Genomic DNA, 27266 nt, shown 5'->3' with positions numbered 1-27266 from the left:
TCTCTTCTCTATGTCAGAACCGGGCAGAGACGGGAAGAGCAGCCAAGCAGCTGCACAACTGCAATAAACGCAATTGCCTGATCCCTTCAGAAAACTTTTTCCCCTATTATGTTCTAAAACCTGAGCCAACGTCTTGTGTGTTTTGCTTCATTTTCAGAATACTTAAGTATGCTCATGAAAAACTTTCTTAAAAGAGCAGATTTCCATTACAAGTGATTTTTAGATAAGCTAATATTATTAAAATTCAAGCAAAATTCATACTGAAAGATATGTTTAACTTAATTCTAAAAACTTCTTGAATGAATCAGATTACATTCACAAGTCAAACTCATAGTTCAGCTTCCACTGTTCATGCCTGCCATTTCTGCCTGAGTCTTGCTCAATTTGCCCAAAGTTTACAGTAGTCTACATTTTACTGAGAGAAGGAAGATTCAGGGGGTTTGGCGGATAAAGAGATGGAAGACTAGAGGCCTGTTAACCAGTCTTTATTTTCCTAATTATTTTGGTATTTTTTATATTCCTGAATACTTTTCTAGGTGATCAAAGGAAAATGGGTAATGGAATTTTTTTTCCTGTATTAAAAAAAATAATTACTGTAGTTCACCAAATCATTAGAAATCTCTGAGAGAAGACACATGAATAGTTTTGCCCTTAATTGCAATTACTATAGATTAGTCTTCCTGCTGGGAGTACTCCTGTTTTTCCTTTCATATTATCTGGGTAGAGCAGATTAGGTGATCAGTTCTCAAGTTTTCTCTTATTCCTCTAAAATCTCCTGTGCTTCTCAAGTTCTTCTGTCCTTTCCTCACTGTCTTGTCCCTCGTTTATAGTAAGCTGGAACATAGCTTTCTTCAGGATGCTATAATGTCAAACATTATACTGTGATTTATTTATATTTCACTGATAATGTGATTTATCCTGTCACTTGTGGAGTTTTGGTGGCTTAAAAGAATTGAAAACAACAATCAACCCAACAATTAACCTCCCAACACCTAAATCCCCCAAGAACTGAAACAACAACAAATACTTGGAAAAAAACTTTTTTGGCGCTCTTGAGGAGATACTGCTATGTTGAAAGCAACAGGATTTGAAAATATTGGGAAAAGTAAGGATATTAAATCTACTGTACACAATAAATAAATAATTTGCAAATAAAAAATTTTAAATATAATACAATTTTAAAAAGACTGATTCTGAGAGACAAATAAGGTCTGGGATTTCCCTGATTTCTTCTAAGCTATCCCCTCTTTAGGGACCTCTCCATCACAAAGAGAGGAAAGAAGACTAAAACCAACATGAATGACACAGCTAGACTGAAGTGATTCTGCCTGAAGTTTTTTGCTCAATTACACGTTCCTGCACCAAGAATTCAACAACCAGTTAAATGCTGGATCTGTATGAGAGAAAGAAGCATGAACATAGGATTTCTTCTCAGAGAAAATTTTCATCTCACCACTTAAAGCATCTATGTGTGGCATTCACTCCTTGTTTCATCTTGAATAAGATGAAAATGCTCTCAGAAAAGCTTAATATTTCCAGAATAGCAGTAGAGGATGTCAAAGGGATTAAGGTTTCCATGTACTAAATCACAGATTTTCTTGTGTAAAGTGCAAGTTCAGTAAAACCAGCAAAAAAACCAGAAATGAGGACCAACACAGACTTGTACATCACAGTAAGACAACTACGTCTTCATAAAAGCACACATCTTTTCAGCAAAGGAAAACTCATGCTGGATGTTACAGGCTTAGGCCTCTATGACAATCTCAATCTCCTTTACTTCTAGGAAAAAGGGTCAAAATTTTTTATGATGTTATTCATACATATTTTAGTTCCCCTGCCATTTTCCTACTTCTTTAGAAGAATGTTGTTATCCAAACATCTGGTATTGTCTCTGTAATATAATGAGCAATATTTTATGGGCTGTATATTCCTCTAGAAATATTGTATATGTCTGCAGTTACATATACTTTATTGAAGGCAAGAATGAAAAGTATACCACTTATTTTCCTTACACCTGACTGTGTCTTACATTTCTCATGATGAAGAACAGGACCAGCAAAGCCTACACACACTGTAAAGGCCTGTTGAAAAACTACTCACTTCATGATCTAAACTGCTTGCAATAACAGATTATCTGATTAAAGCTCCTCTAACACAAGTAGATAAATTTATCTTGCCTACAGGCATAAATGAGACTGCATCTGCAAACTTACAATAATGTTTATCTATTGGTCTCTTTCACAGCTCAATAACACGGTCTAAAGAAGCATTTTAATAAACTCATCTGCCTTTTGTAGTTCGGGGGAAGGGGAGAAAGAAGGAGAAAATGCAGACATCTCTAGTTTTCGTGTAAGCCAACAATTTAAAACAGGTCTATTACAGTACACTTGGCTCCTGACAAACTACTTGAGAACCTGTCATATGGCATGCCAAGTTCTTTTAAACCTCTGATCAGGTTTATTATTACTGCTCTACAAAGTCTGCAACAAGTCTTGGCAGACCTACCACTCAGCAAGAAGAACACTAGACCAGATGTGTTTAGAATTCAAAAGTGCGAAGTTGCCATTTTCCATTTACAAGTCACCTTTAATCTTTTCAACTAACCTTTCCAACTATAGTCAATCCAGAGTCTTGCCTACTTTAGCAAGACAGATAGGTGGAAAAGTAATGAGAGAGTTCGGTAGTCAGGCTAGCTCTTCATGGGCCAAAACCACTTTTCTAGTACTTTTAATTAGTCTTTGAGTAAATGTAACTGAAGACAAACTAAACTGACTAAATGCCACTGGGCAGCAGAACTACAGTCCACAGATATACTATTTCAGAAAATACTCACTGCAGCACTGTCTGGAAGATGAATGTAAACACACACACACACACACACACACACACACACACACACACACACAGAGATTAATTTTGAATTATCTTCTCGCTCCTCCATATTCCCCCTTTCCACCCTGGACTTCCCAAAAGCATCACAACTGACATTGAAAGTCACCAGGATGTCACCAATACTGACCAAATGACCAGTGATAAGCATTTCAAAATGCTGCAATTATTAATTTTCAGATGGCCATGTAAAGTAATACTGTAGTAACATTTATTAGATTGCTTTTTTCCAAAAGAGTTTTTGGCTCACAGAATTAAGACAGAACAAGCTTAAGAAAGAAAATTAACAATTAAGATTCCAGACCATAATTCTTTAGCTAACAATGACAGCTCTATCGTATTCAGGACATAACTAATCAAAACAGAAGAGATTTTTTCATATAAGACATATGTCTGTTGCTTGTGGAGGCTAAAGGGCTCTCAGAGGTTTAGAAAACTAGCTAAGATACAAACAATGAAAAACATCATGTTATTTCATAAAGTGCAATTATCAATACATATCTGAGAATTCACAATAGCATTTTCTGAAAAAAGCCCAAGTATTCTCTCACCTGGAACTCTTTATAAAGAACCAGTTCTCTTCAATCTGAAGTGATCAAATAACAAAGAGTATATTTTAGGAAATAATTATAAAACTGAGGTAAGGTACTACACTGAATGCACATTAATAAAGGAGTGAATTAATCCCTGATATATGTTACCTGAAGGAATATCAAAAATTCCAAATTTTTGGTAATGTATGAGGTTTTGGGTCTTGTTTTTTGTTTTGTTTTTTTTTTTTTTTAAAGGCTGTGTGAATGCATGCATGAATATTTAGCCTTTTGCTAAATATTATAACAAAGGACAAAACACCAAGAATAAATGAGAGAATAAAGCATCAATAGTTTCTCAATCCCAAAGTATATAAATTCAAAAACACATCATTTACACTTTTGAAGAACGCTCACTTTGCAAGGAATCACTGTTGAAATAAGTTAGATTTCCTTTCAGGTGCAAACTGCTGGTTGGCTATAGATGATACAGAGATTCCACAGTATTTCTCAAGTGCAAGGAGATGTGCCTTCATAAGAAACAATGATAATATCTTCAGAAAATGTGCTTCCCCCTATTTTGCATGCTACTAGTCTTTCATCAGACATTACATTAACTCAAAAAACATTAAATAAGTTAAAAAATTGGTGACAAATTGCATTTTTTAGAAAACAGCTCAATATGATGGTCAGTTCTCAGAAGCAGCTAAGAACACCCCATGCAGCTTTGACTTCAGAGCTTGACTTGTTTTTTTTGAAAGAACAATTTCTAACAGAGTAGCTCAAGCACAGACTTTCAAGCAGCAATGAATCAATGTTAATCTACAACCAACTTATGTAAGGCCCTAGCAACTTCAAATTATTTCGAAATATTAAACAACACCCAACAAACTTGGCTGAAGAAGCTTCCCAACCCTTCTGCTTACTGCTGGCATTTGCACAGCCGTACTCTTCCACAACATATCCACACAGCCTGTATCTTTGAGAACTTCAGCATTGTAACACCTCAGAGCACTGAATCAATATTACAATTTAGACCAAGGGAATTGGTCAGAGTTAAGCTGAAATCTGAAACACCAAAGTTTACAAACAAGAAGCATGCTTCTACAAACTAGAGAGTGTCTTCAGAGCATTTCAGCAAAGATGCCTTCTAAAAGGATGGTCTTATATAACTCCATTACTAGCTGCCTAGTGTGACAGCCCAATTTCAGGACATTATGTAGGCATTCTGCTTCTTTCTAGTACAAACCAAGATGAGCTGCTCAAATGTGGATGATCTTATGGAAATAAGAATCACACAGTTGGTGCTCTCAACAGCTTATGCACACCTATTCTCATCTTAATGACAGAGATCAGCAGTTGGAAAGGTCATGACTGAGACCTCCCAGGATGATGAAGAGCAGCTAATCATGCCACAAGTTATGCAACTGCTGGGGGGGAGTTCAAAAAACCAAAGCAGATAGCTACAAAGACAGGCCTATGTACAACAGATAGATATCTATATAACTGTAGGGATAAATACTTACCTGTATGCACAGGAACATCAGACAGCGCCAGACACCCTTCTCCTCAGGGAAAACTCAGAACCATGAGACACTGTGAATTTTGCTCTACATGACCACCATATAGCTTCCTATATACCTCCGTGGTGAGCACTGTGATCTGACTCAGAGATTGATGAATGTGAGATTATCCATGTCAATATTCTGATAACATTATGTCAATGAGGTAAAAGGATAAGCTTATAGAAAACAAAGGGGGATTATTCCTATGGGTCAAACAGAATTCTGTTGGCAAACAGAATTTTGGGGTAGGAAACTCATTGGACACAAACTCTTTTTACAGAAATTTTTCCACTTGGGTCATGCACCTCTACTAATCAATAAGTAACTTTCTGAAGACAGATGAAGAACAAACACACATTGCAAAACATACCATAAAATGGGAATTGCTTCTTCCGACAATATGATGAAATACTCCAAATGACACAAATGTCCTCCTACAAATCTTTCTGAACTTAATGCCAGGACATGGTTGGTTACTGTTTGTCAAGTTAAGTTCATTTTCTCCTTTCAACAAGCACCTCATACAAAAAAAGTCCTTATTAATTAATGTTGTTATTCCATAACAACTTCCTTTACACACAACAAAGATTTGTCCCATCATAATGAGATTACATAAAATATGCATCCACCTTAGTTGTATAACACCACCTAAGATGGGCTTTAAATATGCTTCATTTACCAACAGTTTTTTCCTTAAACTGCATGCTTTTTTGGACAATCAAAAAACCAAAGCTGCCTTCTTCAGTTTAAGAGAGCTGGTTTTATGGTCTTGCTGCTTCTTATCTCCTTAAAGGAGTTATTAGCATTATTCAAAAAGATAGTTGATAAAGAACATTTAACTGTTTAACAATACTCAACAGACAGTTGATTATAGAAAGACATGTCAGTGCACATATGGCAGGCGGATAAATTATGCACATCTGGATTACTTTTGGCAAGAAACACAACTAAGTGTCTAACGCCAAGTTTAGCAATCTGTCACTATCAATATGTGCATTTATTTAAAGACGTCAAGGATTCAAAGTCATATTTTCTATTTTTCATAAAAGTTCCAGCTCTTCACGAGACAGCAAAACAGGTGACAAAACACATTGCATAAATTGCCAAAGGCTGTATAAACAGGGGAAATTTTTAACTTACCATGCTTACAGGAGTAGCCAAATTTTCAAATCAACTCTACCCTTTACTAGCTTATATTAGTATTTAATATCTAAAGTGGGTATTAAATCAAGTTCTGAATACCAGCCTCAAAACTTAGATAAAATTTTGCTAAGTTCAAAGAAAATGAAACAATATGAAGCTATCTGAAAAGTTTTAATTATGACCTTGTTTGTACAGTAGCTGATTATTTTTGGTGATAATGTGATGAGAAAATTTACTCATATCTAACTATATTGCCCAAAACTAAGGAATAGATTCAGCAGTAGGGAGAACTTACACCATACGGAAAGGCAAGCATAAAACTGAAGGTTAAGAAGTCATGCTTGTTCTTAATTCAAATCTAACATAAGTAAGCAAAAAGGGAAAGTACAATTGATATGGATTAACATTTGCCACAGAAAGCAATGGTTGCATACCAAAAAATTATCAAAAAGCCAGAGCAAGTTTTCCTCAAACGAACAGAGAGATTGATCAAAAAGGCCTTTATAAATCCATAAATACCTTAAAAACATGAAAATCAAAATCAAATTTCGTGGCAAAAAGTCTAGTTGCTTTCTTACACATTAAAATCATTCAGCTTATACTTAACAAAGGGAGAAGGGAATGAAGTATTACCACTGTCTATCAGTTTTAATGTAAAAAACGCTACAAAAACAAGTTGTAAGAATTTCAAGACTACTCATTGCTTGTTCGGTATCAGAAATTCCACTCCAGTTTAGCTCAATGATCATAGAATGGTCATCATCCATATTTCTCTTATGATTTTCGTCTCTAAAGAGAATAAAACCTCATTCTGTCTCGCTTCCACTGTCTAGATGTATGGAGAGACAACATTAAACCTGCCTAAATAAATTTAACTTTATATTCATATTAATATATGAATACCTGAAAAATATAAAGGTTTTGATTTACAGTTGTAATACAGCCTTAATTACATTCACAAGAAATTCAAATATCTTGAGATAGGTCATAACATTTATTCCAAATATCTACTCAAATTGTATTAATATTTGTTATACCAAAATACAAAAATATCATTATGTATTTCAAAACCTGAAACCTTTGCATATTTTCTACAGAAGTAGTAACAATTTGCATTTTTATTTCACACAAATACAGAGGTAAACAAGTAGATACAACATTTTAAATTTTAAAGAATTAACTGATTCTCCACCTTACTGGACACCATATCTGCAGCTTTGAGTGAGTTTTCACCTTGCCAAACATAAGAAAGAGAAGCTGGAAAAAACCAGTGAAAGACAGTAGAATCATCTGCCTTCCTGATAAGCAACCATGCCTGTGGTAGAGGAAAAGATACTGCACTGTTGGGGTTACTGAGACAACAGTTTTCATACCAGCCTCAGGACAGACACACGAATTCACTCAGGTCTTAGAGAGCTTAAATTAGATGGATTTTTGTTTGTCTTTTCACTTGTACTTTGCTGTTAATTCTCGTTCTAGTGGATAACAGTACCTGCTTCTCACCATACATAACCTATTTCTCTTGTCTCCAGTACCCCTAAAATTTTCACTCTTCTTCACAAGTACTCAAGGAAAATATGCAAAATTTGGCACAGGCACTTCCCACCACAGAAGGAGTTGAGAAATTCTCCTGACAAGTACGCATAGGGTAATATTTTAAGCAGATGATTAATTAAATCAAATTGAAAATCTTTTTAAAAAGGAGAAGTGAAAAGGGTTTGTTTACTAGGACAAAAATCTTGAACAGCACTGAAATGGGTAAATACCAAGCTGAACAGTCACTGGTTAGGGACTGACAACACAATAGTTTACACTCCCTATTGGGCACTTGACATGAATTACTTACAGGCCAGCTAAAATAAATAGACATGGAACTTGATAACGTCAGCTGTACTGCATCTCACTTTAAAATTCTTTTAACAGATTGGCAATAGTTTATACTGTGTAACAGCGGCTCTTTCTTTGCATACATATGTTCAAACTCAAACGAATTTACCTGTTTCTAGACACACTGTGATGTCTTGAATATTGAACTCTCTACCAGCAGAGGGGGAACCTCTATTGTGATTTCTTTCTTTCAACACAATCTTAAAGGCAGACTTCTAAATCTGTTTCTTAGCTTCTAGTGCATTCTTTTTACAAACCTCACATGCAGGACTAAGTTAACACTCCTACTTCCCATGGGCATTCAAGACAGAAGACTCAAACTGGCTGACTGTGCTTGTTGCTTTGATCACATCATGAGATAGCATTTCTAAAGCTACTTCATAATTTTACCCTATACCAGCGTGACTGTATGTAAAGGGAAATGTATACATTCCGATTTTTCTTGATCCTTGTTTTAAATTACCTCTTATCAACACGAATAACTCATTTCACTGTCACAATCTTTTAGAGCTTTTTTTTTTTGTGGAGAAGAAACTTCATCTTTCACAGAAATCAATGTTCCTTCTCCTTGTACTCGAATTTCCAAGATATTCAAAACTTCGTATCTTCATTATCATTTAGAGCACTTACAAGACTCTCCTATATGGACATAAGCAGGAGAACAGAAATAACCTATTCCCACAAAGTCTTACGCAGCAGGTCAACGTAAATACAAAGAAATGAAGCTATATTTCATACATTTTAGCGATTGTAATGACTTCTACTATGATTAACCCTCACCTTAATTTCCTTCCCTCCAAAAGGGAAGAATTAAAGCAAACTTTATTAGTTATCCAACAGAACAATGGATCACTAGCTCTTAGGCTCAGAAAGCATTATATTATGGTATTCTGTTAAAAATAAAACCTCTTTCTGCCAATAAGAACTGAAAAATTGGACAGTGGGCGTTTGCTGGAGAATCCTCAAGGTGGAAGCTTTATATATAGAAGGAACGTAAGAATAAAAATATTTTAAGTATACACAGGTTTTACTTCATTTATGTATTTCCATTTACATCACCCACAAAAGATGGTCTAGATTTGAGTTATCATGAAATAGTAGTAGGACATATAAAACAAGAAACACGGATCTAATGTAATTCAAGAAAATATTGTAAACAGATACTCTTTTTTAAGGGCAAATCATTTTAAGTGCAAAACATTTTCCTCACTAGAAGACAAGTGCCAAAAAAGGAAAAAAAATTAAATAAAATATCTAAATCCCTGTCTAACTTTGCCAAAATCTAGTCTGAGTGCTTACATTGTGCTCAAACAAAACTTTGATCATAAATTTCTTTTCAGAGACCAAAATGAATGACAATAGGAAAGCAGGTTTCTATGGCAGGGCAGCTCTGTTAAAGCTTTCAATAACCATGTCAGCTCCCAGGGGCTTTAATTTGCTTCTGTGGTGGCCTTTGTTTCTATCTTTAAAGAATTCAGAAACTACATGACATACATGTACTTAATTTTTTTTTTTCAGTATTCTTTGGTAAAATTCTAATTGCTCTCAGACACACATTTCTGAGGGATGATGGTCACCAGAGCCGATTTGCAGAGCACCAGACAGGTGAGGATCTCAGGCTCTGACAAGGAGTCCCAAACGCTGGCAATTTCAATTCTTTTGGGGAGGTAACAGGCAAGCACAGCTCTAATTTTCTGCTTTTTAGTATTCTTCTTTCCACTCAATGCTTGGTGACATTAGCTGGCACACCCTGTCTGTCAATATTTTTTTTTCTGCAGAAGTAGTTTCATGGGGGAAAAAAGGAAAGAAAAGGAATTTTCTAGGCCTATAGTTTGCTTTTCTCCTCTTCATCTCTTCTCCCCTTATTTGCCTCTTAAACTTAAGATGAAAACCTCGGGTCTGCAAAGACAAGCAGGAGATTACTACTGCATGACAAAAAAAAACCTCTCTTGTATTTTCTAACAATAGCCTGCCAGCCTCAGAAACAGACTACAAGAGACATGTAGATTGGCTCTTGTAAAGCTAAACTTCGGATACTATGTGTAAATAATATTCTCTAGTGTTATGAAATACAAAAAAGCTGATATGGCCTTTAAATATAGTACCATAGTACAGGAAAACCTTGCAAGATGTAGTACCAAGCACACAATCTAAAGAAGTAAAATTCAGTGATTAGAAGGGTTGTATTGATACATGCTTGCCATAGAAAACTATGAGGATAAAGTTTAATTTTGGAAGTTTTCCTCAGTGCCTGAAGGCTCATGAACAGAAAGCTTATGGTGGTAACAGCCATAATCCTTCCTTTGCAGGAACAGCAAGTATTCCACTAAATGGGTAGATAAGGCCAGAAACCTGGGCTAGTGGCTGGCATTCCTGTCCACATCGGAGGGGTTGGAACCAGGTGATCTTCATGGTCCCTCCAACCCAGACCATTCTATGATATCTAGAAATTGAAAGTAAAATCAGAGAGGTTTTAAATAACAAGGTGACAGAACCAAACTCTTTTTGAAAGTCTTTCAATAGCCAAGAAGTAAACATTTGCTCAACGAGAACAGACTTCAATTTTCCACTTAGAAGCAGAAATTTAGATTTTCAGAGTGGTTTTGAGTAAGATAGTTATAAACATCCTGTGAATAATCACATCTGTCCCAGCAAAAAAAGCTGCAGATAAAAAAACATTTCACTATTTCTGAACACTGCACAAAGCATCCATCTAATGAAGCCTGAAGATGCAAGAGACAACAGTAATAGATGTTGTTAGACTGATGGTTCTGATCAGTCCTATCACTGTTGTGGAAGGTGGTAGTTGTCCAGAGTGCAGTCAGCTGAAAAATGCTATATTTGTGGAATCCTGTGGTGTTTTGCAGGATTTCTGACAGATTTTTCCCGTATTTCAATAGAACTTCATCAGTTTCTTGGTGAGTCTTTTGTGGAGCTCAAATTCCTTTAATAGGTACAAGATTGTCACAAATTTCAAGTAGTAATACTTTATAGCAGTCTTTAACAAAACTTGCACTGACTTCTGAAATGCGTCATTGGTCTAAATTAAGAACTAAGTAACTGATAAAGGAACATTTAAGTTCCACAGAAGAGACCTGGGATTCAGATTTACAGCTTTCTTTTCAAGGCTAGAAAAATTCAGAATTTTATCAAAGCTTGCAAACAAATTCACTGAACAAGCCATACTATTTTTCGCATATTAATCAAAATTAAAGAGTTGTTATCTATTAGCAATTACAGTCTGTATATTCATGCTGATATTCTGAATAACTGACCCAAGAGGGGAATTCTGAAATACTACCAAATAGAAATAATTTCTTTTTGCACACAACATGAATTAATACTCTATTAAGAACATAAAGGCAAGCAAAATAAATGAAAACAAATTAAATAATCTAAATGGTAACAGGAAATTTTAAATCTCTAAGGTAAGGAGAATTACTGCCTTTGACTTATATGCTAGCAAAATGTCCATGGATTATTTCTGCATTCTCTAATACCACAGCTGAATTGACAAGGAGGAAAATGATCACACAAATAGAGAATATGAAATCAACGTAGTTCTCAAAAGCATTAAACTCAGAGGATGACTCAACTGTTTCTAGGACAGACATCCTTCATAGGAAAATACTAATACTAATACATACTGAAATTAATCAAACATGCAAACTAATTTCTTTACAACAGATAAACTACTTAGAAGATGCTCTATATTTTCTATGTCTCAGGAAACTCAAGAATGCCATGTCAGAACTTGAAAGTGCTATATTTATTTCCAATTATTGCAATAAAGGAGAATACAAACTGATATCAAAGAAATCAAAATCTTCTCCAAAGTGTCAAGAAAAGTTTTGAATGCTAATGGTGAAATGTCAGAAAACATCACTACCTCTTTCAATTAATTTGCAGCTCTTGCTCTCCCGTTGTAAAGCAACATATAGCTATATAAGTACACAAAAAACTGTACTTTGAATATAAATTCAAAATTTAAACCCAATTTTAATTCAAAAAACAAAATCAATTTTCAGATGCAAAAAATGACCTAAGAAGGTTATTAGGTTATTAATTCAGCAGATTTTTCCACATTTGATGTATTTTAGTCAACTAAGTCAGTATTTTAGTCAACACAGTGAGTGTCTGATAGATAATCCTGAAGAGGGCAAGTCAACTCTTCTTTCATTGCTTGATCACAATACCCTGGCAATATACACTGTATTCTCAAGCACTCCTAGTTATCCATCGCAGGTTCTCAGAATACTTGAAATTGTGCTTTTCAGAAAACATAAACTGAAATAATTGCAAAGCCAGGACAAGAAGACCATCATACTGATTTATGGTTTAAATTATTTGCATTACTCCTACAGTGAAAGAAAACAATACTGTGACCACAACAGGAACGTATGTGTAGTGTAGAACTCTCTGTGACCACAGTTCTTATGACTGATACCACGTTTCTTCAATTTGTGTGCATGAGGTTCTATGCATATAAAAGCACTGTGAAGCAGCCTGAATAACAACCATGTCAGAAATAGACAAAATTAGAAGTATTCAATTATTAGAATTATAGCATCAGTTAGTGCTAATAGTCTTGTTTTCCTTTGTTTGTCCAAACTTTTGTTTTAAGCTCTTAATTCCTGCTTAACATACAAACTCTCATTGGAATCACTAATAATTAAAAGGCCATTAGCTTTGTGGTTGTACCTGATAAGTCTACCAGTGCTTAAATTACTGTAAAATAATGGCAGACTGTTTCACTACCTCAGAGATGACAAGCAATTACATTTAAAGACTGACATGCTCCAATACTACAGTTCAACTTCAGTGAAACATGTAAGTGGAGGGAGCAAGACGCATGAAAAAGACCCAGACATCCTCCCATCCAAAAATCCTGAAGGAAGGTGCAATATAGTGATAAACATAACTCCAGCCATCTCTGGTATAAGGACTTACAACTGAGGCATCTCTTTAACTCAGATTTTGCAACTATAAGAAGAAAATTGAGTAGAAGGAACGGAACCACATTTATGAATCTGACCTTTTCTGAGAAGGACAGTCTTGCAAAATATTTCATATCCAATAAGCTAGATTTCTAGTCTGCCCTCTGGCATGCTTCTGCCTAGGACAATAGTCAAGTTCCTCCTCTTTCATTGCATCTGATTCCTCCCTCCAACCCCTCTCTTTCTGAACGGTCTCTATTTTAGGGTTCAGATACAAATACTACTTGTTTTGTCCCCAAATGCCTTAGGGACATTCAAACCCATACACATCCTGATCAATATTATACAGAAGTGGATCCAAACACCAGACCACAACTGAACCAAACTAACACAAAGAGGCCCTATATGCTCCACTGCCAGACACAGGAGATTTTTTAATTCTCTCTCAGATTCTACCAAAAGCGGAGAAAGTGCTTTGCCATTGTTTAAATGCAATCCACTTCTATAGCATCCATCCCTCTGCACAGGGGTCAGGGATGATCTGATGCCTTTTACATGTACAAAAAACATCAGCCAAACCCTGAGTTTACTACCCACAAGAGCAGACCCTTTGAGCTTTGACCCAGTTGGGTTACTAACAGCCTGTAAGGATATTCCTAACTAAACCCTGCTGTCAAGTAAATATCAACAAACCAACATGTAACAAAACAAAAAACTCAATTCAATGTTCCTGATTACAAAACAGGCAGTTCTTCAGTCAATAAACATTTCTTCTAATGCTACAAGTAAGTGAAAGGTGACTAACAGGCAAAAGACTTTTTAAATGTCTGGCAAGTTTGGAGAGCGTTTGGAAGGAATAAGCTTGCCAGAAAGTGCTGGCAAGCACACTCCCTACAACAGCCAGCAATGGATATCCAAGCATGCATTTTTGCTTCCTTTCCCAGACATAGTATTACCACCCCCACCTTCTTATTTATGCAGGGAAAGGGTGGCATTATTGAATTTGTTTTCTTAGTTAAGCAATTTTTTTTCCTATTGCACAGAAGGAATGATTTCCAAAAGGAGAGGTAGCCAAATACATCTGGAGAACATTTTAAACCCATTTTACAGGTACTAAAAACTGAATTGTCAGAGTCCATTGGCAGAACATAACACTTCACTTTTATACAACATACTAGCTACTGCATTCCCATTTTAGAACAGTTTGAGAGTTATACTTCACAAATATAGTGCTGAGATGCAAATAATGGCCTCAGAAAAATGTAAGAAGTCACACCCATTTTCTTTAGAAAAAGTGCACCTGCAACTACTTTTATATTATGCTCCTTTTGTTTCACTAAACTTTGTGTTTGCAGCCTATCCATGATGTGGATTAAATAATAACTACTTCACACTATTAAGGATTATAGAGTGGATAGACCACGGAAACTGACCCCACAGGAAGGCTTTGCTAGAGGTTTCATATCATGACATCCAGATAAAAAAGAAAAACTTTGCATGTTGCATTCTAAAGCCTATAGCAAAACTTAAAATCTCTGTCTTAAAAGAAATGCTTTCTAAAAATGTAACTATGGACTGGGGAAAAAAAAATTCCAGAAGCCTGCATTTGGCTGTATCCCATCTTCTTTTGTCAGCTGTCTTCCTGAATCAAGCAACTATATTGCCATCAAAAAAGAACTTAATCATTTCATATAATACCTGGAAAATTTATGTGAAAACAGTTTATGTTGCAGTAGACTTTTTGTGGTTTTTAAAGCACCAACCAGCAAAAGCTATTCACATCTTAAGGAAAGCTAAGAAGAACATATGAAAATTTCCCTTTTCTTCACATGAGTAAGTAATATTTACTCTTCCAGAGCCTGTGACTGGCAGTATCTATAATACACTCTTGAACTGACTATTTTTTATAAATCGATTTTGAAATACTGCTCCACTGTCTTGATTCCTAAACACAGACCCACAAAAATTAGTCTAGCAAGATGACATTAGTCTCTTCTCACTGACCAAATGCTTTGTAATAAGTAGATTGGCGGAGATGACTTAATTCAGACACACTGAGCAACTGAATAATTAAATCAAATAGAAGAGCTAATAAAGAGTGCATAGAGACTGCACAGACAACATTATTTAGGGAATGGAGAAAGTAAATGGAAAGAGAATACTAGTAAGGCTTAAATGTACCTTGATTCAGTATTCTGATTTGTTAAACATTTCCCCATCATTTTATGCCCTAATAAGTTTCCATTGACTAACATGACCTAAAGCTAGAGAGAAAGTAGCTCAATGCAGAGTTTCCTAGAACGTATGTCCACCAAGCTGCTGCAACTAAATATCAGTTAAAATAATTGAGAAAATGGAAGCATACATATCATAGCACTTTTTTTTTGAGACTAGTGTTTGAGTATAGTAACAACCAAGCTACTTTGAACACCATGCTGTTTCAAAACACATTAATCCTATTCAAGTTCTAATAAAAAGTGAATCTTACAATGTGTTAAAAATAGGAATACTGTGAAATTAGTTGATAAATGCAGCACTGAATATAAAAAAGTACTTTGTTACCCACATTCAACTGTCTGTTAAACCTCAGGTTATCAGGAGGTAAAACTATACCTTATATCTATTGTAAACAAAACATGACCAAGATAAATCAAAAATAATCTGGCACCATATATTAATACATAATTCAATACAAGCTAAAATCAAAAGTTAATGTTCAATGTGAACACTGAAGCCTGACATCCTGTTGTCTTCTCTTCAACCAAGAAGAGATACTCCCTTAAATGTCAGTGAAATTATTTGAATGATCAGTGGGAGCACAGCCCCCTGAAGTCAGGTAAGAAACAGTCTTAGTTATGGGTCAGTTCTTCTCAGCTGTTTAATTTCATGTATTTCTAATTGCAAAAAGATAGGAGGATCAAGACAGTCACTTCTGTCGACGCAGTACAATCTAAAACTCAACACAGTTGTACGGCAATAGTGAAAACCTGACTTTTGACAGCCAATAGAAGTAAGAATCAATTAGTGAAACTTCTGGTAGCAGACAGAAAAAATCACCTTACCCCTAAGACCACCCATTTGTTTTATTACCTACTGTTACAATGCACAATGATAGTATTGCTAAAAGGCTGCACTTCGATTTTCACTAAAGCCAGCCAGATCAGAAATAGCAACAACAAGAGTTTGCTATGAGTTAAAGGCTATCAATGCAACTGCTTGTACTCTTCAACTCATGGAGATTCAGGCCACTGCCAACCAAGTGAATGAAACAGAAGAGTAAATGTAATTTCAGGAATAGGTAGTTTCAACTTTTCATTTTTGCAGTTTCAAAGCAGCAGGCTGTCAAGTCCAATTCAAGCACTCAGAAGCAAGTTTTACTATTAGAAAATAACTTTTTAGTACATAAAGACAATTTTTGGGTCTGTCTGCATTTGTAAATGTAAATTTAAGATAAGTCTATGACTATTTCAAGACCAAAGGCAATAAGGTTAACTCCAAGAGAAACAATCAAGGATGTGAGGGCAAAAAAGTGTCATAACATGCTGCAGAAGATTCCAAATCTACATTCCTGGGCAAGTTGAGCTAAAATCTTATTTTTACATACATATTCATATATATGTATATACATATGTGTATGGATTTAATACATACAAATAAAAATTATATATTATCCAAACACGTGCACACATACATTCTACAGATCTCAAAATAAGCAGCACGGGCACATAATTAAGGGGTCCCCAGGGCTCATAAAGAAAGTGCAACGACCTTGTTAGTGTTTGGCCTTTCTTTCGCACCCAGTCTCATTGTAAAACAGTCAACCATGAAACTACTTTAAAAAGCTGGTTTTCTTTTTATTTACAGCATGATTTTATAATGTACCATTCATGTTTTATAGAAGCTGGTACTTCTGTATATCTTTCTGCCAAATTCAACATGAACCACAAACTTTCTAATTTACAACTTTCAGAAATTTGAATGCTTTTGAATACCGGGATTTTCAACTTTGCAATTTAATGACAACCCTGCCTTTGGCCTTTCCTGACCTGTTGTGAAGTAAATCAGGCACACTAATGTGGGCTAACAAGTCTTTTTCACACTGTTCGATCACCCTGCATCTTTTTTCTCAGCAGACACCGCCTCTCTCCCACTCTCTGTCTAGCCATCCTCCCTCAAAGCAAACAAAATGGTCACTGTAACCCTGCATTACTGCTCATTAGATCACAGGTTAGTCAAGTGGAACTGCCCGAGGTTCCCAAAGGAGAGCTATACTTCAAAAATCTGTCCATGTCAAATGAAGAAAAAACCCCTGAGCGTGGGGTCACCCAGATCAATGATCAAAAGAGACTGAGAATAGTGGAGGGAAAAAAAGAAAAAAAAAAAAAGAAGAAGAAGAAAACCCCCTTTTTTGTAAAAAAACAGCCTTCTGTATAATAAATCAGAATAGAAAAATACTAAGCTTTTTTTCCCCCCTTTAACAACAGTCCATTTTGGCTTTAAAATGTTTTTTCTTGTTTTTCTGAAGATTTTACAAGAGCAAGAGTATTTTTAAAGTGTTAAGATTGAGGTTTCAATAAAACTCAAACTCACTTTAAGAAATTAGCAAGAGAAATAATAATGGAAGATAATGGAGATTTTATCTCCATCACATAAATACTTAGCTATTCCAAAATGAGTCAACATCAATTTTCATTCAATTATGAATACATTCTGAACTTCATGAGAAATGATACAAGTAGCATGTCCACAAAAAAAGGTGGTCAAGCATAAACTACATAGTCTGAACTCTTCTGCTACATGACAGATGTGCAGGCACGTGCAATACTTCGAGAATTTACAGTACCATGTCTGTGGACTCTGTTTGTCCTTTACGTACATAGGGCAACTTTTTAGTAAAAACCACAAAAACAAAAAAGCCCAAATCAAATTTTAAAAATTTAAAATACAATCATAATTTTAAGTAATAAATTTTGATTCACAGAACAGATCAAATTACTCAATGAAGAGCACTGACTGTTTAATAAGGGTCTGTGCAAATACAGGTTACAGATATCACATGCATTAATACTGCTTATTCAAAATGAGCTATGCATTTCTAAAACAACAAATATACACTGTGCCACTCGATGCTGTTGCAGCTAAAGGGACCTGATTGATTCCTGGAATATTGGTTGCAGAGCATGTTTTTGTTTACAGCTCTGAAAAGATTTCTTCGCCTGCCCTAGAGAGTGACCCAAATTTCACTCTCTTACTCCCTTTATCCTCAGCCATGAGTAAAGGCATAATTAGCAACAAAGAACAAAGGTAAACAAATTGGAACAGAATATCTGTAGTAGATTTGTAGCTAATATATGGTCTGTTGTAGCAGAATTACTGTAACATAACAAACCTATAGGAAAGCAAAGGAAAGAAATCCTTAAAGTACTTAAATGTTTCATAAAATGTGGTAAACTATTTCCTAGTATTTATTACCAGAGTAACACAAAAAACCAAAATGAGACTATAAATACTGTGATAATACATTATGAAAAAATATTGAAAAAAAATTTACAGAATAAGCTTGTATTAACAGAGGGACAGATGAAACAACTTATTTTTAAATAAATAATGCAATTGTAACAAATATATAACAGTATATGCAGTAATCCAAATTGTCTACCTCTGGAGATATGTGTGGATGAAATGAAAAGTCTTTTAAGCAAAACTCATTCACTAAAGCAGGTGGGGCTTTTTGTTGGTTTTCTTTTTTTTAATCAGTTTGCTAGATGCCTCACACATCTATTAAGAGGCAATAGATACCTATTAATACTTGAAATGGAACTCCAGCATGCATTAACTTTAAAGATGCCCACATATTAATACTGAGTCCTTACTTTTAAGACAGTATTAATACAGCACAGGCTTTTTGACCCTTGCAACTTCGCATCTAATCAGAATCTGAACAACTAAATATAACAGAAAATATCAGAAAAAGCAAAGATATTGAGAAATATGTAGTCATAGGAATGGATTATTCAATACATTGTCAACACTCTGGTTCTTAAAACAGTAAGAAAAAATATCAGGATGATGTGTGTAAGTCTGAATAATAAATGAACATGTTTTCAAGTGAAAAATTGTCTAACTTTGCCTTTTTTAAAACATGTTACCTAGTTAATTTGTATGATCCTTCAAAAAGTTCTTTTCTAGACTAACTCAAAACTTCAGGCAGTTCAGATTCTAACAGAAGTTGTTACTGTTTCATGTCAGACTGCTGTAATAGATTTTCTAAACATTTAAACTATTTTGAGGAAACATTTATGCTTATAAAGATTCCAGCATGACTAATGATATGCTGCAGTATCAACAAATCATCATTAGAATAATGTCGTTATATTCAAACCCTGCTTCTAGTCTTATGAAGACAATTGTTCCCAGATGCTAGAGTGGATAATTCATGTTTCTTCAGAAGCATGTCTGCATCTGCTGTTGAATCACTGCAAGAAGTGGATGGGAAAATGGTTTCCTCTTTTTGAACCAAAAGTCATTATGCACTGAACAGAAGTGGTTTCTGAGGAAATAATGGACACTGTTCAGCCTATATTGCTAAAGAAGAAGGCCTTCAATGGCTCCAATTTTCTTTAAGTAAAAACTCAGTACTGCATCCTCATAGTCTCTGAACTATGTGGGGCCCTTCACTACTTTTGAATTTGCAAATCTCCATGTCATTCTTTGTTTTTGTGTGAACCTTCGAATGCTCTCTACTCATCTCTTCTGCTTCACTGCCAGTAAAGTCTTGGGAAGTAACAGGGAAAGAGGTGCATGAGACTTGTCAGCAGTCCCCTTCCCTTTCTCCTGTTACTCCTTCTCTCTAGTTCATTTGCAAAAACAGCAGTGTCCTGTCCAGCAATCAAGCTCACTGCAGTCTTTGATTTTTGTCATCCACCACACCCGGAGAGCATCCAAGATTTTTCCAGGAGCTTAATGGCTTGAAAGAATGACAGGGTAAAAAAAAAGAGCTCAAAACTAAGAATGGATAGGAAGGAATTTAATCTCACCTTGCAGTAGTATGTGTTTCCTTCCTGGCCTTTGACAATTGTAGCATTGTTTCAGTAACATCCAGACCACTGATGCAAAGATGATCCTTTTCCCATCCTGTCACTTAGGAAAACATCATTGTTTCATGAATTCTCACATACCATGCCAACATCTCCATCTCCAGAGATTTATGGTTTGTTTTCGCTCATAGGAATCTTACGCTAAAAAATCTAAAGAACCAGCCTCTGATAGGCCTATGACACCTCAATTTTCAGGCTTGTTTTTCCTCGTGCTGCAGCTCAGTTTCAAGAGAAATTCTTCTCAAGCATCTTCAGAAATTTTGAGTTTCATAGGGAACAGAAAGCCTCCCATGCTCAGGCTGAGCTCTGAGCACCTTCTATTTGATGCAGGTTTTAAGAAACTCGGCATACACATATTTCCAGCAAAGTCTTCAGGGTGTTGGTAATTACAGACAATAACCTATGGTGTGTCACAGTGTAGGTAGTATCAATGCAGCTGAAAATTTTCTACTTTTGTGGCACATAATTAAAATCTAACTTGAAATACTTAGATATAAAATGGATAGATTTTCTCCTGCTATGGCTATTGTTGAACTTCCCTGACATGACCAATTAAGATGCTCAACATGATTTCCCATGTGTGTGAGTGTGTAATTCCTGCAGAATGGACTGTGGCCAGAAATTAATTTCATACCCTGCATACCTACTCTAATGGAATGAAGATTATGTTATCATAATCAACTTGAAAAACATTTCTTTTAAAATTTCTTTTTTATGTTGAGTACCAATTATAAATTATGTAGTTCAACTACAAAAAATTATCTTTTCCTAGGTAAATTCAAGGTTCACAGTATATTTAACTTGCCTATAATCAGCAAACTTGTTTTAGCACTAAAAAGAAAAATAGAAGTCCTCATCTTTTAAAAAGCAGTAACTTATATTATTGAACTCAAGATTTCATTCTAGTACATATACATGCATATATCCATGTAAGATGGGTGTTTGAAAGAAAAACGCATACTAAATAATTTTTACAATAGAAGAGGTTTCACATACTTGATCCAATGCATTACTAAATACTTTTCCATTATTTTTCAACTGATCCTGAGACCATTTTTGCTAAAATGGTAGAGTTATATTTGGAAAGTAGTTATATAGCCACTATTTTGTTCCATTTGTAATAGTTATTAATTCTGAAAGAAATACGACTTCTCTTGTTCATGTAAGATGTCACTAACGGTAATTAAATTTTTGAGCATTCAAGAATTCCCCAGAACAGCAATATCACAGACCTAGAGGCTCAAAAGAGTCATAATGATTGTGTGGTCAGATTTGTATCCAACAGGCCTCAGGATTTAATTTAATTCTTTACTAAAGCACACCAAATTTTTACCAAGCAAAAACGGTTTCAGAAAGAACTGTCAAAAGCTGTGCTCTTCTATAACAGTCCTTACTGAATACTAGATAAGCATTTGTAAGTAAACAAATATTTATGAAAAACATTTAATAAACTATGCATATAGATTTGTATCTGAAAGCATTTTAAACTTTCTCTCATAAATTTACTTTTTATTTTTAGATACTATGCTCTATCTTTACAGTCATTGTGTTTAGCTCTGCAAGTGCAGACAACTCCTCTTTGAACAACATTTTCTGTCTTCTTTCTTTGCTTGGAAGTCAACAAAGACACTAAATTTTCAAAACATAGTGAAAATATGTTTCTTTCCTATCTCTCTCTCAAGTCCAGTAAAAGTAATTGCACACCTCCTCTAGAACATCCATTTTTAAGAGGGAAAAATTATTTTCCAGTATTTCCTGTATAATCTTCCTTTACTATGGTTCACTGTAGAGGGATAAGCCAAAAAAGCATGAGAAGTAATGTGGTAGGTAGAATGGTTCAACTCTCACTGGATTTTAGATGCCCACACCTCCAACCTTCCATCTAGTTTTACACCTTCCTCCCACCTCTTGTTGGTGCCTGTATGCCAATTATCCAATTTTGTTCTCATCTGAATTTATTAAAAAATAAGACCTTGAGGAAGGATAGCAGTTAAGTAATTTTTAGGTCCAGACCACTTCATCACGTGGTCGTACAGACAGACTGTCACACCTGAAAGATGGGGGAGGCAAAGAGGCCAGCAAGCAAAACAATACTGCTGATGAAATAAATACTCAAAGTACATAGCATCTATATGCATATAAAACAACCATTTGGAGACCCAAATAGTGCTGCAAAAATCCACGTCTGGAGTTCAAAACTATATAAACCAATACTCTTTGAAATCTACTCCAAGATATGTAGCTGCTTTTTATGCAAATGTGTACCCAGCACCATTCGCTACAAAGGGCCATTCAAGAGATTTATTTCTCTAAATACAGTTTCATATTGTGAAATGGGTGTATGTGGACAGAATTTCTACTCCTGTGTCTTAGCTACTACTACTCTTTATCTTCTTGTGCACTGTGTAATACGTGCATTTTTGCAGGTGTGCTTGAGCAATTTTTTGGTATCTTCAGGAACATCATTCCAAATCAGAGTTTCTATTGGCAGTTTTTGAACTCATTTCCTCGCAGACTCACCCATTTGTCAAGAGCACAACTGGAATTTACTATTCAGAGAGATACTTTGTTAAGTTTTTGTTTCTTTGTCCCACATACACTAGGACAGCAATATTAAGCTTTACTAAGTGATATTATTCACTAAAACATTATCAACTATACCAATTCATTTTTTTTATCTCATGAATATATTGACAATTTTACCTGTTATGGCTTTCTTTATTTTAAAACGTGATTGAAACACAAATTCAGGCAAGGAAAACGTGTGGTTACTGTTTGGATTCAGTCTTGCAACTGTATGAAATTGCTTGCTGTTCACATTTAGCTACAATGTGGATCTACTCACATTTATTAAAATTGGTTAGCTTTTTAGATTGCATTTATATATATATATTTTATCATAGGATCCTTTTATATCTAAATCATTTTCCTAATAGGTATGATGAAACTTTTAATCAGTATGGAAGTTCATATAAGAAATACAAATAGGAGAATAGGAGTTACTTCTTCATTGTTCTAAGCAGGGCAAAACTACTATTGTCTAAATACTAGTTTAATAATATTCTCCTCTCCTGCAAATGTGTTCAAAACTGAAGTCTGACAAATAACTCTTCTGCTCCCTCAAAGGCCACAGTTGTGAAGGAAGCAGCCAATACTCAAAATAGCAGAGTCCAGCTCCAAAACAATCTTCAAATATCAGGGGATACACCTTGGACGAAAAGAAGTATTTGCAATGAGGGGATTGCAAATATTAAGGTCACTAAGGTCACTATGATCTCAAAAACAGGGTAGGAATCTATATTTTGGCTATTTACTGCAGTAATCTGAAGATAAATCATCTCAGAAACAATTCCTTGAGGAACCAAAAATCTGTCCCTGATTTAACTTTGCTCTGGATGTCCCTGTCACAAAGCACACAGATTTGCAACAGCTGGTCTTTGAAAACTCAGATTTGAGAGGCTTGACCAGGGTGAGGACGGGACAGACTGCAGAGAAAACTTTCATTTTCACTCTTGGTTGCAGGCGAAGTTTTTGCAGTACCTGCTCCTGAGGAAAACATTTGCTCAAGTCTGTGAGCTAAAATACTACATAGTCTCTGAAGTTTACCTCTTTAGTAGTCACTGTTCAATGCAGTTTTTCAGATTGCTAGTAACGACATCTATTACTCATACACTGAAAGGGTTTCCAAAGAGGAACCATTTTCCCCTAACTAGCATAAACCACAAACAGCATGAATTATGGAAAAACAGTACAAAGACTTTGGAATAGAAAGACGTGATTACATCCTGGAATTGAGCCTGTCATACTAAGTAGCCAACTCAGACCATTGGCAGGCCTAGAAAGCCCAATTTGCAGCATGCTCCAGATCCCCACCACCAGTAAGAGCCTCCAAAGATGCTGGCAAACCTGAGCATTCTCTTGGTTATTTAGTTTTAAGATATTTAAGGCTTCAAGAAGACACTTTATGTACAAAATTATTTCTAGACACAAACAACTGAGAAAAAACTAGCAGAGTAATAGATAACAGCCCTCATAGCCTTAAGATGGCTCTTTTCATTAGGAGAGACACCTTCCACTATTCTCCTAACAGAAAACCTAATTGAACACTGCCAGTGATTCAAAATCCATATAATCTCAAAAAGATAAATGCATCACAATCTATGTAAATAGGCAACAAGCCTTTCACACTCACTTTTGAAAATATTGTTTGCACTTTAAAGATTTTTTTTAAAAAGATAAAAAGGACAATCAAAATGACTCTCCAATGGAGTTTCCCACACCCATCAAGTCAAATTTAAAGTAAGGTCTTGTATGCAAGAAAAAAAACTCAGCACTTGTGATCAGCATAAGCTTTCCACTATTCTTTTCCCAACAACTACATTTAAAACAATGGTATAATCTTAAAATAGGCTGAGAATAGGTTGATTTACTGTTAACTAGTAAGTCTATATTAAAAAGTTCTATCTTTTTTTTTTAAAAAAAACGGGAATTTAGAACAGATCTTCAGTGATTTTTCATGTTACTAGTGGTCACCAATTTAAATATATGAAAGAAATTTATTATTTGCCTGAATTTTTGGATAACTGAATACAAACCCATCTACAGGTTATAGTGTATGAATGTCTTCACATATATGGTCTTAGAATAGAATAGTTCAAATGGAGTGGATCTACACTGATCATCTAATGCACCTACAATCTTAAAAAGAGACTTAAATATAAAAATAGAAACGTCCCAAAGTCAACACACTGCCAAACAAGAAGCTGCTTCACCAGTGAACTGGAAAAACTAGTTAAATTTGGTTCCTCCTTTGGCCAGGCCTATATGGCTTCCAGGAGTCCTAAACAGATCCAGACAAGTATCCAGAATAGCCTGCTCCTAAAATATAGTGGCTACAGACAACTTCCAATAGATGCAGCTCCTCAATATTGCTCTGACCTGGGAGAAAAATGCACACTGGTTCAACTCACAAGAATCCACTGTAACATCCAGCTTCTGGTACTCATACACAAATAGCACACATTCCAAAATAAAAATTAACAAGCTGATAATCACAGCAATGCCTGTTCCCTTTTAAAGCAATTTGAAGCACTTTTATCACCATTACTCTCCTGCAATATTTTAACACTGTAAGAGAAATCTGACTAATCAAAACCAGTTTTGACAATCAAAAGTACTTTCGTGTGGAAAAATAAAAGCACATTCTGTCAGGAAGATACTTACTTAAAAACATATAATTAGATAAATTGTTTTGGAACTGTAGCCTGTATTTTGGAAACTATGGCCAAACTGATATGCTCTCACCTTCCCTCATATGCTGAATAACTAAATTTATTTTTCATTTGTAAAATTTTTTATTTGCTATTTCATAAGCTTTCCAAAACTACAGTCAGAACTGATTTATATAGGATTAATTCTTCATTACTGTAATTTCAATCTAAAATAAAGTTATTCTGGAGCAAACCCATTGGAACAAAAACAATTGTATCAGTTTTACAGTCTGGTTAATATATGCAGTCTTTATCTCAGCACAGACTTAGCAGATATTCAAATATGTCTAAATACATGCTATTGTCACAGGAAAAAAAACCAACTTACAAATATCTTTGACATGGGAAGATAGAATAACCACCAAAGAAGTCTACATAAGAGAAACATATTTACTTCTAGTTTCTGAAATGAAATGCCATGCCAAAGTTACTTTTCTTGAGTTCATTTAAAAATCAAAATATAACTAGAAAACAGATAACCAGCAACAGAACTCAGGGAAAAAAAGGATTACATTTACTGATTAGTATTTCAGCTTGGCTTCTCCTGTAATTTTCCCTGGTCATTATAGTAATATGAAGTATATTCTGCAAAATGAATTAGATTAAATTGCATTTTATAAATTAAGTAAGTTATTTGGATATTTTTGCAAGTACTTACTATCGCTGTGAATTGAACTATTCATGACATTGCTTATTACTTACAGCACGTAGATTCTACAGTATCATTTCTACCTAAGAAATGTATGGATAAAAACCACATTAAATAAAGTAAAACATTGTGAAAAACTGAAGCAACTGCACTTCCCAACAAAACATATAACTAACATCTGTTGCAGAAATTGCTTGGCATTTGCACAGTTTTATGAAGAATTTTTGTTGTAGATAAATATTTTTCTACATTTCCTATTATGCACCACTCAACTCAGACATTTTCCTTAATTATACTCCAAGGAGTTCTTTCATATCCATTAAAGAAAGGCAATTTGTTGCCTAAAAAAAATGCATACATATTTTTAAATTTCAACTGTGATTCATCTGTCTTCTAACACATGAAAAAATGTCAAGAAAATACCTATAATTAATGGACTTCATTCTGCAAAAATTTCTAATAAAACTCTCAATGCTCAACATGTTACATTTGTTACATACTTTAATATGTTTGTTTTATATAAGCAATGATCTTGCCATTCATCATTTTACTTCTATTCCACATCTCAATAAGGAGGAAAATAGCACAGCAAAGCATCAGGAAAGCAAGAAATTACCATTTCAACATCAGTAAAAATGACCAAAGAAGGCTTCTACTTTGTATACACAGCAAACACAGATCATAATTTTTTTCAGAGACAATGTAACAACTTCATGATATTTTTTCTCTCTTTTTTATTCCTTTTTTTTTTCTCTTTTTCTTTTAATTTCTCTTTCCAGTACTCTTAACTAAAGATCTTCAAAATCACTGAGCTCTTGATACAGTGTGAGTTTTTCCCTGAGAATATGCATGTACTGTGCACATTTAACAAAACTGTTGTACTCTGCACACATTCTGTTGTACTCATACATTAGTAATCAAGACTTGTCTGCTACCAGAATAAACTGTAAGATTTTTTTTTTAAAGCATGTAGTAGAAACCCATTTAAATGCTATTGTAAGCATATAGAGATCTATTACCCTACTGAGACCTCAAGCAACTGGTAATGAAGAATGAGGCGAAAATGAGGGTACTGCCAATAAAAGAAAAGAAATGTTAAGTCTAATACACAGAAAACTCAGGTCAGGCCCCAAAGTCTGCCCACGTTAGTTCATCTGCAAAATGAGAGAGTTACAAGTATAATTTGCTGTTAAGGAAACCAACTGGCATTGCATTCATTATTAATATGAAACTGGAGAAAGAACATTTCTTAAATTTTATTTGCTATAAAAAACTTCATTTAATTTTGGCCACTTTAAA

At 34.8% G+C, this 27266-nt stretch overlaps 1 protein-coding gene across 3 annotated transcripts in view; it reads right to left on the bottom strand.

The window, feature by feature from the left end:
• ARL15 (ADP ribosylation factor like GTPase 15) overlaps nucleotides 1-27266 on the bottom strand; it is a 225607-nt gene that overhangs the window by 101773 nt on the left and 96568 nt on the right. The window contains exon 7 of one of the 3 annotated variants that reach the window (XM_059492114.1): nucleotides 26021-26050. The exons of the other annotated variants lie outside the window; for them this stretch is intronic. Coding sequence (XP_059348097.1) covers nucleotides 26033-26050 — 18 coding nt within the window. The 3' untranslated portion in view covers nucleotides 26021-26032. The remainder of the gene's footprint in view (nucleotides 1-26020; nucleotides 26051-27266) is intronic. 3 annotated transcript variants of the gene reach the window in all.

This window comes from Ammospiza nelsoni, chromosome Z (genome assembly GCF_027579445.1).
Source record: "Ammospiza nelsoni isolate bAmmNel1 chromosome Z, bAmmNel1.pri, whole genome shotgun sequence".
Classification (NCBI taxonomy): Eukaryota; Metazoa; Chordata; class Aves; order Passeriformes; family Passerellidae; genus Ammospiza; species Ammospiza nelsoni.
This window is presented reverse-complemented; position numbering and strand designations above follow the sequence as displayed.